Source organism: Serinus canaria, chromosome Z (genome assembly GCF_022539315.1).
Source record: "Serinus canaria isolate serCan28SL12 chromosome Z, serCan2020, whole genome shotgun sequence".
NCBI classification, from domain to species: domain Eukaryota; kingdom Metazoa; phylum Chordata; class Aves; order Passeriformes; family Fringillidae; genus Serinus; species Serinus canaria.
In genome coordinates, this window is record NC_066343.1 from 24,826,201 (window position 1) to 24,838,598 (window position 12,398).

The 12,398-nt window shown below is 40.4% G+C and overlaps 1 protein-coding gene across 6 annotated transcripts in view; it reads left to right on the plus strand.

The window, feature by feature from the left end:
* ECPAS (Ecm29 proteasome adaptor and scaffold) overlaps nt 1-12,398 on the plus strand; it is a 59,982-nt gene that overhangs the window by 33,345 nt on the left and 14,239 nt on the right. For all 6 annotated transcript variants that reach the window (XM_030236669.2, XM_050987142.1, XM_050987144.1 and 3 more), the window contains 11 exons: nt 616-739; nt 3,013-3,158; nt 4,048-4,102; nt 4,860-4,974; nt 5,926-5,991; nt 6,232-6,349; nt 8,104-8,271; nt 9,145-9,224; nt 9,988-10,093; nt 10,711-10,758; nt 11,692-11,813. In XM_030236669.2, coding sequence (XP_030092529.1) covers nt 616-739; nt 3,013-3,158; nt 4,048-4,102; nt 4,860-4,974; nt 5,926-5,991; nt 6,232-6,349; nt 8,104-8,271; nt 9,145-9,224; nt 9,988-10,093; nt 10,711-10,758; nt 11,692-11,813 — 1,148 coding nt within the window. The remainder of the gene's footprint in view (nt 1-615; nt 740-3,012; nt 3,159-4,047; nt 4,103-4,859; nt 4,975-5,925; nt 5,992-6,231; nt 6,350-8,103; nt 8,272-9,144; nt 9,225-9,987; nt 10,094-10,710; nt 10,759-11,691; nt 11,814-12,398) is intronic.

Consider the following 12,398-nt stretch of genomic DNA (forward strand, 5'->3'; position numbering starts at 1 on the left):
AAGGTACTCGGCAGTTATGGAAACCAGTTCTTACAACATAAAATTCATCATAAGTACTGACAATAAAGTGGCATATCTTGTTCCTGAAGGCTCAGAGAATAGTGTAAGGAGAACAGTGAAGCAAAACAAGTACCATCTGAATTATTTTAATGTGAAAAAAATGTTTCTGCATATTTTAAGACATCAGCTTCTGGATGGAATTACAGGAGACTCTTTCAATACTCCCTATTATAGTAAAGCCATAGTAATTTTCACTAATCACTATCAGCATCACTCTAGCTTTATTTTATTTTCATTCTATTGAATTATTTCTTTTCACCAAGTTTAGCTTCTGCAGAGACTAGTAAATACTTTGTCAAAGATGTGCTTTAAAAAATGTGGAAATTTTAGCTTTTATCATTCATTTCAGACAATTTGGCATTGCCTCATTTTCCATCAACTTCAGTGGGTCTGAGGTGCACAAAGTCTCAGAAGCTCACCAGAAGAGTGATCTTACTGTAAATTGGTGCTGAACATTGGGACTGGGAAAGAGACTGTGGTTTTATGGATTAAGTGCCAGAAGTTTTGGTGCATGCTTCGTTAGTACTGTCAGTGATGCTCTGATGTGTTTTTCAGGCCAAACAGATAGAGCTGCAGTTCACTGTTGGTGAAGCTATTACCAGTGCTGCTGTTGGAACCAGCTCAGTGGCTGCGCGGGATGCATGGACAGTCACAGAGGAGGAATATATCCCTCCTTCAGGTAGGTCTTCCTAATGCAGGGGCTGGGTTGGGAAATGTCTGGGCTAGCGCTTAGCTCCAAGCTTCATTTCTGGGGTGTTTGGTTTATTACAGAATATGCAAGAGAGGTTTTGTGTTTGTGGTTATATACAGGTTGTTTTACCTCTTCATGTCTGTCTGCTCAGAGGCAGAAGACTTTATTCATGGGCTGTTTAAATAGCTCCTTATGTAATTCATTGCCACTTGACTCTGTATTTGTTTGGGTTTTTTTTTTTTTTTTTTGGTTTTGGTTTTGTTTTTTTTTTTATTCTTGTTTTGGTTTTTTTTTGTTGTTTTTTTTTTTTTTGTTGTTTGTTTTTTTTTTGTTTGTTTGTCATGTTGAGTTAGTTTTGGGTTTTTAATACACAAATCACTTAAAATACCATTGTGAACCCTGAACAGGAAAATAGGGTTATAAAATCAAATTACAAGTAACTTTCCAATAAGTTCAAGTAATACAATTAAGTGAAATTTACGTGCAGTAAATGCAGAAATTCTATTAAAGGACTAAGATTATGTACCCATTGAAATAAAAGTGTGACAAAAGGCTAGCTTCAAATCAGGCAACTGTCAATATTAATCTCTGCAAATTAGACCTGCAAACATGTGTTTTAATTTTGTGAGAGTGGTCTTAAATGTGCAGTGTACAGAAAGCTGAGCATGTGGTAAAAATTAAACCTTGCCATTGCTCCAGAAATTGTGAGTCTTAACAAAAAATAAGTTTTGCCCTGAGTCTTAGGCAGTGTGAATGGTCTTGGGCCTCTTCTTGGCCACAGGCTCTAAAACATGTTCATGAAGAGTTAGGAGGATTCTGTATTTCTGTTATTTATTCTACTATTATTACTTTCTGTCATGGTTTAAGCCTGGCACAATGCCAGTGCCCCCACGAGAACACCTACTTCCCTGGCACCTACTGTGAGATATGATCAGAGACAGAGCAAAGCAGGCTCCAACTTAAGGTTAAAAGGAAAAAAACATTTATTAACCTACAACTACAAAGGAAGACACACAAAACACAATAGAACATAAGATGAAAACCTTCCAAAATTCTTCCTCCTCCCCCCACCAAATTTCCAATTTCATTGCCACCCTTCAAACAATCGATTCTCAGTCTCTCGAGGAGAGAGGAGTCCCTCTTGCGCCACATGACTTCCATGTCCAGTGCTCTCACCACTGCACATGGATCAGAGCTGCTTCTAGGGTTTTTCATTTTAAGGATACTTTGACCAGTTCCAAAGGGAGCACAGTCCTTCTCCTTTTGGGACACCTGTCCCCCCCAAATTTCACCCCCTGGGGCCGAGGGGTCTCTTGAACAGAGATCATCTTCTTCTTCTTCTTCTCTTCTTTGAGACGGAGGGCACCACCACCACCCCCCTCACCCGTCGTCTCTGTTCACTCCTCTACATCACTGCACTCTCCTGGCTCTGAGCCATCGCCTCCCCCTAGAATGCAGTCTCTGTGGCACAGAAACACCAGTGGTTCTGCTGTGGCTACACAAGAAAAGTCCAGCCCAAAGCCACTCCATCATCTCCTCCCACCTAGAATTTTCTCAACATCTTCTCAATCTCAACAGCTTCTCAATCTCATCAACTTCAGGAGGAATCAGCTTTTGCAAGGTTCTCATCTTCCTCAGAGGGGTTAAAAGTCCCGAGCTCTCTGCCGGTTTACTTCGTCAACTCCCACACCTGGCTGCCCTGCTGGGCACCCCCCCCTTCTCCTTCACGCTGGGCCACTATCACAGGCACCGGCTCTGTCTCTCTCTCCCTCGCGGGGTGAGGGGGGCGGAATGGAGGATGGCTGCCCGAAGCCCTTGCAATGTTCTCCTCCACCCTTGGGCCCAGGCCTGGCCTACCTCCCTCCGGCCACATGGCTCCCCTCTCCCCCTGCCCAGCCAGATCTGGGCAGGGAGGGTTGAGGGTCTGCTCACTCCCAAGCGGGACTCCAAGAGGAAGTTCCCCTGGGAGTTCACAACTTTTAACCCCTGTGTTCTCAGAGGCGTATCCTGCCCTCAGTGGACAAACCAGGTGCCAATATTAAATCTGAACACTGATTGGCTTGCCCACACCATCACAAAAAACTTCATTTCCTTTCAAACCACGACACTTTCCCAGTGACTCCAGTGAGTTCCTAAATAAGCAGAGATTAAGGTGTCACATGAGTACTCTTGAGTTCATTAGGTTTTTCATTATTTCCATCAAAATGGGTGTGGACAGTTCTCAGAGCTCCTCCCCTCCACCTTTACTTTTTTTAATATAGATTTGAAAGTGAATGATGTGGTGCCCTGGGTCCTAGACCTTATTTTGAACAAGCACATCATCAGTCCCAACCCACATGTTAGACAGGCAGCTTGCATCTGGCTTCTGTCACTGGTGAAAAAGCTGAGCACCCACAAAGCAATTAAGGTAAGAAATATGCCTTTTCCTAGCTCTGGCTCCTTTTACCTGTTTTTGCTTCTTATCTTGTTTCTGTCCCTTCCTTCCTCTTCACTTCTATTTTCTCGCTTATCTTTTGTTTCTAGAGGAACAGACAATCTGGCAGATGAACAAGGGTGCTTGTCACCTTTGTAAACATCTGACTTGCATCCAAGTCAGAATAATCTCAATGTAAATAGCTGTTGTAAGATGAAGTAGCACTACATGCTCCCTTGGGAAGAAGAGTTTTGTATCTGTATAGTGTTTAGGATTTATATTTGAAAAATATTTGAGAGGTCTAGGAGGGGAAGAAGAAGGAGAACAGAACTTACGTGTTACATGGTATTTATCTTTGGTACCTAAGAGCAGTTACAATGTGCTTCATGTACTGTGTATTTTTGGTACGCTTTATGAACCTTGTATTTAAAGTGCTGTCCATAATGAGAAAATGTGAAAAGTCCTATACAAGTACAAAATAAAACATTCCCGACCAAAATGTCCTTTATCTGCATAGAGGTACTATGGACTGTGATGGGATCAAGCAAGCATTTTGTCCTCTACAGGTATTGGTAAAGAGCTTTGGGACAAGCTGCTTTGCAAATGTAAATTTTTTTATATAAAACATTGCCCTGTATTGCACTCATCTAAACACTGCACCTTGTAGGGAGGTGGCAAAAATCACCGGTTTGGGGATGGAGAAAGTCCCATCTGGCTGCAATCCAGATTTATGATGCATTGCTGCCTTGTATTAAACAAGGGTTGTTCTTGTCATAAGTGTAGCTCAAATGGGCAACTCCATTGATACAGTAGGCTCTGTTAGAAACTTGCCTGGAGAACAAACAAAGGATCCAAAATAATGTCCTCTTTTCTCATCTTACAGTCTCATCTCAAGGATATTCAAAGTGCATTTGTTTCAATTCTGTCAGATAGTGATGGTAAGTACTGCTGCATCTTAAAAGTTGTGTTTTTTCATTGGTGTTCAGCAGACTGGAGGGAATCTTTCAACAGGCATAAAGTCAACCATACTCTGTCAGTCAGCATTGATGACTGTAGAAACTTCCCATTTCTTGTGTTAGTAGGAATTACTTCTTTTCTAGGCATCATGTGCAGAGATAAGAAGTACAACTTTTTTGTGCGTTTGGCTAAGAAGCACACTGCATTTGCCCCTTCAGACTGTAGTAACAGAAATGGTGTTACTTCAGCTCTGTATTGGGCAGCAGGATGTATATCACAGAGTTCTGCATGAACAGAAACTCTGAGACCTATTCAGGCTAGCACATTTCAGTTTACAGCTCTACCCATGGCAGCTAGTGGAAAGAGTGGCATCCAGCAGCCTGTGCGAAGCTTGCTGAAGCTGAAGAGAGTATTACCACAGTTGATTTCAGGTGCCACTACCATGTTAGAATACCTATGGCGCTTGGAACTCTTTCTGCGTTTTCAAAACTTGCAGTAACAACAGTGTTGTGAAGATGTCGCCTATTTTGAAGGGGTTTATGCCTTCAGAACAATTTGCAGCTCCAGAATGCAAAGTTTGTGTCATAACAGACTAGATATGCACTGAAATGGAGAGCTCTGAAGTGAAACAGAGGCATGTTTGCTATGTTCTGATTCTGGTTGAACCTTACTTTTGGAATTTGTGTACTGCTTAGTTACATGCTTATCTTGAATTTTGCTTTGTAAAATCTCTTGCAGAGCTTAGTCAAGATGTTGCTTCAAAAGGTCTTGGGCTGATATATGAACTAGGAAGTGAGCAGGATCAGCAAGAGCTAGTCACTACGCTCGTTGATACCCTTATGACTGGGAAAAGGTACAGTGATCTTGGAACACAGTGAGAGAGGACTCTGACTTATGTGTCTGGTGGGAATAAAAATGTGCTTCTTTTTTGTGGGGAAAGAGATGTTTTGGAATCAAGGGCAAGACAATATCCATTCACAGGGAGTCAAACTGAACATTTCTTAAATCAGCTTAGAGTATTTTGTGACTGAAGTTGTTCTGGTTTTGTTCCATTCAGCAAAGCTTCAAAATAATATGTCAGTTCTGACTGAAGCGGTTCAAATGGGTTGGGATTTGCTTGGATTTGCTTAGATTTACTACTTGCTGCATTGTGTAATTGTAGAGAGCAATGATCACTTGCAGCAACTCTGCACATTGTAAATGTTGCGGAAGTGGTGACTTGCTTGTGCTGAAACACACCTTTTGCTAAGGAAGTGCTGTTAATGGTTGCTTGTCAGCTTTAGCATGAAAAATGCTGGTCTTAAAAGACTCATGGCTCAAGATCTGTTGGTCAGTATTTGAAATGCTCTTTAATGGACTTCTGTCTAACCTGGTGTAGGTTTGACCACTGAATCATAAGAACCTAGGCTTGGATTAGGGATTCATTGGTGGTAAGCAGGAAGAAATAAGATTAATGGAAATTATATTATTTCATTTGTAAGTACAGATTTGCTGTCCATTATATGGCTCATGTCTGGAGAGAGCTAAAATATCATCATTTTTGATGACATCCAAGTTTTGACTTTCTACCTTTGCACAGCAAAACTCTCACTTGTTGTAATGTCTCCTTAACATTACATGTGTTACAGGTTAATGACATTCCTTGCAGTGTGTGTAGCTTTGCCCACCTGTATGCTTTTTGTGGGATTGGAACTGAAAAAAATGTGAAGTTCCTGAGTTAATAGAGCAAAATTACCTGTTCTGTAGTGTGCAGTGTATTCAACTAGAGTTTGCTAATGCTGATACTGGCCTTCTTTTCTATCAGAGCCAAACATGAGATGACTGGAGAAACCGTGGTATTTCAGGGAGGTCTGAGTAAAACCCCAGATGGGTAAGTTTACTTATAGTCTCTGACAGAGACACAGTCTTTGACAGAATTCCCTAAAAAATCTGCTTCCTGACATTTTTTCCCTTCTTGTTCTCTAAGTTACTGTAATTATTTCTGTGTAATACAGGTTCTCTACTCACCTTTCTCTGCCTGCTTTACAAAGTGAATTGAATATAGCTTTAGGTGTTGTAGCATTTTTCTAAATAAAAATAGTAACACTGATTTCCCTTCTGCTTTTCAAAGCCAAGGTCTTTCTACCTACAAGGAGCTTTGTTCATTGGCTAGTGACCTCAATCAGCCAGATCTAGTGTACAAATTCATGAATCTGGCCAACCATCATGCCATGTGGAATTCTCGGAAGGTAATGCTCTGCTTTCATACAAATTCCATTCCCACTCTGAACTCTGGAAACAACAATCCATTTCTCTATTTCTGGTTATATGTTTTATGAATAACTGCATGTGTTGATGCTTTGGTATCAGTCCAAGGCAAATTGAGCAGGCTGAGAAAAAAAATTTAAGATTATTTGAAATTCTTAAAACTTTGGTGTCAGAGTATTCATATAATCCTACGTCCCCCTCTGAATTATCTTACATCCTTTTTTTTTTTTTTTTTTTTTTTTTTTGAGTGTGCATAGAGGACAATCCTTAATGTGTTCAAACAGTGATAATGTTTTGAAAACAGGATGAAATTTTGGATGCCAAGGAAAGTGATCTTTGTTATTTAAGGAGGCAGAGTAAAAAGTAATCAATAAGTTGCTAGAAAGCTTTGTTGTCAAAAGTATCCCTTTTTAACTCAAGTTTTGATATTTTAAAGCAGCTGGGAGTTTTAGCAAAGCCAAAATACTGTTGGATCCACTTCCAGGTGAAAGAAGGAGTATCATAAGCTTGAAGATTTAGGTGTACTATTCAGAGTTTTTATTTGGGGACTCTTCACTGGCTTCACAGAAACATGGAAGAACTTGTTTAAAGTCCCTGACAACACCACTTAGTGCAAAAAACAAGTCCCAGCTTTAACTCTCATCCAGAGTTTGACAATTCAGCAGCACCTCTCAAGACCTCCCTCAGCACTGTGACTTCAAAAGCACAGGAACATGGTTAGGTTCCCAACCCTTGTGGAATTTCTCCAGTCTAGATGAGTCAAAAAAATCCACTCAGAAGGTGTGGGTTGAGCTTTGGCATTTGAAGAATTTGCAAAATCTTTTTAAGTTGAAGGGGACATCTGGAAATCCCTGCTCTAAACCCCCCAAAAGAGCTAAACAGAGCATGCTGTTCAGGGCCTTGGAGGCCTTGCTTTTCCTTACACTTTCTGCATATTCTTGCTTTTCATGGCAGTGGTCCTAACTGAAAATGTGTCTTTATTGCTGTTTTCTAGATTACCCAAACAACACATCCTGTCCTTTGAAGTCCCTTGTGTGGGATTTTGAGTGGCAGCATTTGACACTACAAGTCTGAAAACAGGCAGTCATTAGAGGCAGTCACTGCACTGCCTTCATTGAGTAATTTCTTCTTGAGCTATTCTGCCAAATCTTGTGGGACCTCACAGGCAAGCATCAGTTCCACTGCATTAGAAGTGACAGTAGAACTGAGTGTTAGAGAAAGAAAAGGTCATAGAAGAGTGCTGAAGTTTAAAGTAGATATGGACAGATGCAAAATTATAATCCCCAGAAGTTCCAGGCTTTAGAAATAAGGTGAAGTTATTTTCTTTTTAGTTTTTCAGTTCCTGAGTTATTCCAACTTTTCTAAATCAGCAGGATTGTAAGGAAGCAGTTGCACATCCTCACCAGTTTAACCAAGAAAGAATCTTCTTCTGAAAAACATGTTTAAATCTGCATAGTTTTAATTCACCAGTAGTATTTCTGCAAATGAGATCAATCAATATCTTGAATTTAAGGCTGGAAGAAAGTTTTGAAGTAGTTTGTTGTCTGCTGAGTGTGAGATTACTTTGTTACTGTAGCAGTGAGGATTGACTAATTCTGGTACTATTCTGGACCTTTTGATCTGTTCTAAATCTGAACCATGTCAGTCAGCTTTGTCCCTGACTGTGTGGTGCCCATGAGCAATAACTGTGTGAGTGATCAATGTTTCAACAAATACTATTTTGTTGTTATTTCAGGGAGCAGCTTTTGGTTTCAATGTAATAGCTGCCAAGGCTGGAGAGCAGCTGGCTCCGTTTTTGCCCCAGCTTCTTCCCCGGCTCTACCGTTACCAGTTTGACCCCAACCTGGGCATTCGGCAGGCAATGACCAGCATTTGGAATGCGCTGGTCACTGACAAGTCCATGGTGAGTGACCAGCAAAGTGCAGCTAGGGGCTTTGCTGCCAGCCAGCAGTGTATTGGAGATCCTCATGGGACAGATGCATTTTGTGAAAGGAGGGGCAGTGCAGAAAGGGGTGAGATACTGCACTGAAAAGGAGGTGTTTAAATCCATGGACCAGCTTGGAGCTTTCACAGAGGTTTTGCACTCTCTCTCATATGCGGAAGGATTTTGCTGACCTTGTTTGTGCAGCCAGCATTAAAATTTATTATTTAGTTAAAATGGCGTCTGTCCACTTTGATAGTGCTTTGATATTGCTTATGATAAGTTTTTCAGGAATCCTTATGGCCTAAGATGGCTTCCTAAAGAAAGGGCATCTAAATATAGTTCCTCAATTTTTAACTGGGAGGAAGCTCATGGTTGGAGGCTATTCTATCTTTTTGAGGAGCACTCCTCCCAGGTGTATTTCAGGAATAAGTGATTTTCGTAAGATGCTCTTGCTCTGGTTCTGCAAGGCTTGGAATTGGGTTTGCATTTTTTTCTTCTAGGAAAGCTGATCTCAATGTGAAGTCATGCACTCTGATCCCTCACTAAAGCACAACTGCTTCTTGAGTAAATACATGTGTGGTGTTGCATTTTAACAGTTCAGCTGATAAAGGTCATAGGGAACTTTTCTTGTTGAATCTTTCACAATGTTTAGCACTCGAGCAGTGCAGAGAAGGGCATGTCTAAAGCACAATTGGAGAAAGCTTGCACAGCATTGGCAAGCATTAGTTCATCTGATGTGTCTGAAAGCAGGTTGTATTGTCCAAGAGGACTCTTTTTTTACAGAGTACTGGGGAAGGATGCATAGCTGTGCTAGCTGTGCTTGTTTCATGATTTTTCCTTTTTTCATTATAGGTTGATAAGTACATGAAGGAAATTCTTGAGGATTTGATCAGTAACCTAACCAGCAGTCTTTGGAGGATCAGAGAATCCAGGTATTGTTAGGAAAAGTATTAGATTTGTCTTTGAACTCAACTCTTTTGACTCTTTTCACCATAAACTTGTTAACCTGAAGGGGTTGAGGAGGAAAAGAGGACATGTCCTTTCATCAAGATAACAGCCCAGGCCTTGTACTCATACTTCCAAGCCTGCCCTTCCAAATATGATACAAACTTGAAGCTATTTGCTGAAATTTTTTAGTGCTTGTTGCTTCACTCAACAACATCTTCTGAAGAATGAGTTTTCTGCTTACTAGTTCTTGCCTATCCTTTAATCTGAAATAATGGTTTCTCTTGGAAAACCTTGTTAATCTGAAGTTATGTACTTGTCAGCAGGATGCCGTTTTTAATAAACTGCTTTTGGTTTTTAATGGTTTGTAGCTATGCTGTACTGAAAACCTCCATTTTAATTTCAGTTCCATACTCAATACATTTTGGTTTCTTCTTATTGTATGCTTAAAGAAGAGAAGACTAAAACAGTTTTGTCACTGGAATGTTTGCAGTAGCAGTTTTCACCACTGCAGCTTTTTTCACCTCTTGTCAAATGTTTCAGGTTTTACCTGAATGACTGAGCATTTTTTTTTCTGCCAAAGAAGACATTCTTGTGACAGAGTAGATTTAGTATTTGGCAAAAGTAAGGAGTGTGAAACAGTTCTCATTTTTTCCAAACTATTTATTTATATTTATAAAGATATCTGAATATAAACATCTATATCAAGTAAGAACACTGTGTGAAAGAAACAAAATTTCCTGTTTGCAGTTGTCTGGCGCTAAATGACTTATTAAGAGGAAGACCTTTGGATGACGTCATAGACAAGCTTCCAGAGATCTGGGAAGTCCTGTTCAGAGTGCAAGATGACATTAAGGTAATGGGACTGAGAACTGAATAAGAATCTTCAACAAACAGTACAGTGATCAAGCTCTGAGGTGTTTAAAGAGAGATTCTCTGACAAGTGAGCTTGAAGCCAGTGGGAGTTTTGAGTATTAAGCAGACTAGAAATTCATGCTCCTTGAAGTAAAATTTCATTGCCACGTTGGAAATTCTCTTTATGTTTGAAGTGTTTGTTTTCGTTCTGGCTGTGCTTATTCTAGATTATTCCAGATTTTTCCTTGATATAAAAGAATTTCTGAGTAGTTGCTTAACTTTTGAATATAAAAACATACATTTTGGACTTCTAGTGTGCTGAACTGATACATTGTGATACATGGTGTGCTGAACTTGTATATGTGATGTCGGAGTCTTTGGGTGTTTCTGAGTTTCAGCTCTGTCAGTATATTGATTGTACCAGATACTCAGATGGACCAAAGCCAGAATTTCTTTGAACAATGTTCTAATACTTTCTTCTAAAGATATTGCTACTTTCTATTAAGTATTTGCCATGAAGATAGCCTTGTCTGTTCTAGTGTTAATGCTTATCAATTAATATTAATCATTCTAGAATAATAAAAATAACAGAAGTAATTGGTGACTTCCTTTTTTTAGGAGACTGTGCGAAAGGCGGCAGAACTAGCTCTAAAAACTTTAAGCAAGGTAAAACTCTACAATTTTGTCATGTGCACATGTAGACAAGGCATGTATGGTTTTGATCTCAGGGGTGACCATAGACTATATTTACTCAGAGGATTTCATGTGTAAGATCCAGTTGTGAAAGACAGCCCTGGAGAACAATCATAATAAGCACCGCCACTCCCCTGTACTTTTATTGATGCAAGTGAAGTCCTGCTGCTTGAGGGTAATGCCATGTTAAGGTCTATACTAGCAAAGGAAGGATATAATAAACTGTGGGTTTTTTCCTCCGATGCTGTTTTTTCCTTACTTGGGGGTGGAATTTAAGTAAACTTAGTTTAGCAAGACTGACTGATCTAGTTGACCAAGACTGGTGGTATGTCACTCTTATAAACAGTAACTGTGTACGGACTTCTCTGTGATGCTGTTAATGACAGGGGTTTTTGGGTGTAGTATACATTTGATATTTTGTTTGGGGATCCTCTGAAAAAGTCATATGGGTGGCAGCGGATCTAAAGTGCTGTGTTTGAAATCACAGTCTTCATAGTGCATGGCATTTTAATGCTGCAAGTAAGGATCTGGTTCCAGAATGTTGTTGTGAAAGGTTGTGATTGCAGAATCTGGTTTTATATGTGACTTGCTGCTCTGCTGTGTGGAATGGTTGAGTCCCTGTGGCTGAGATAGGCTGTCCTTCAACTGAGAGGCTGTTTGATTTATCTGTTCATCCAGATTCAGGTCAAGACCTGCTAGGCTCTGAATTTGCCTTTTCTGGAAGTGGATTGTAGTTAACTTAACCTTGTGCAGAGAAGATGAAGGTGTAACAGAGCCTGGGCTTGGCCCTGAGCAGTTTGTTTAGTTGTTGTTGGCTTCTTCTGTCTGAAGGAGAAGGTGCTTTAATATAATCTATGGGGGGGAGGTTTGTACATGTTTGCAGCACTGATTCTCACCTGTCTCCAGGTCTGTGTGAAAATGTGTGACCCCTCTAAAGGAGCAGCAGGTCAGAAGACAATAGCTGTGTTGCTCCCTTGCCTCCTAGACAAAGGAATAGTAAGCACAGTTGCTGAAGTCCGATCTCTCAGGTTAGTTTTGCACTATGATAGTTCCTGGGGTCGGGTCTTGACCAAAGACACCAAGCTTATTCACCTGAGTTGCAGAATGTTTTTTGTGTTTGAAGTGAAAAGTTGCACCCCGAAAGAGCTTTCCTGCTGAGTTCCTTTTTCACAGACTTTAAACAGCAACCATGCGAACTCTGCCTGTCTTTTTGGAGTATGTGGCCTCTCTGCAAATGCCCAGATTCAGTTCCCAGCGGGAACTGAATTTTCTCCCTGTACATATGGCAGGCTGATTCAGAAGCAGTGTGCCATGCTAAGGCTGTCCTTTGGGACTGGCATATTTGTTCTGGTTGCAAACAAAAAGTCCCATGGTTCTTCAAACAGCCAAGTCTGATTTCACAAGTTCTTGTGAATATTGACAGTTTACATCCCACATGTGACTGCATTTGGTCACACTGTTCAAATACATTTTGTGTCTGTGTTCCTTGATGTGTAGGGACGTTATGTGCTTGTCAGTTTATAACCTTGTTTATTCTTTCCTTTGACTGAGGGTCAGAAAAACTGGAAAATTCAGAGTTGAAGGGTAGGTAGCTGGTCTTCACAAAAACAATT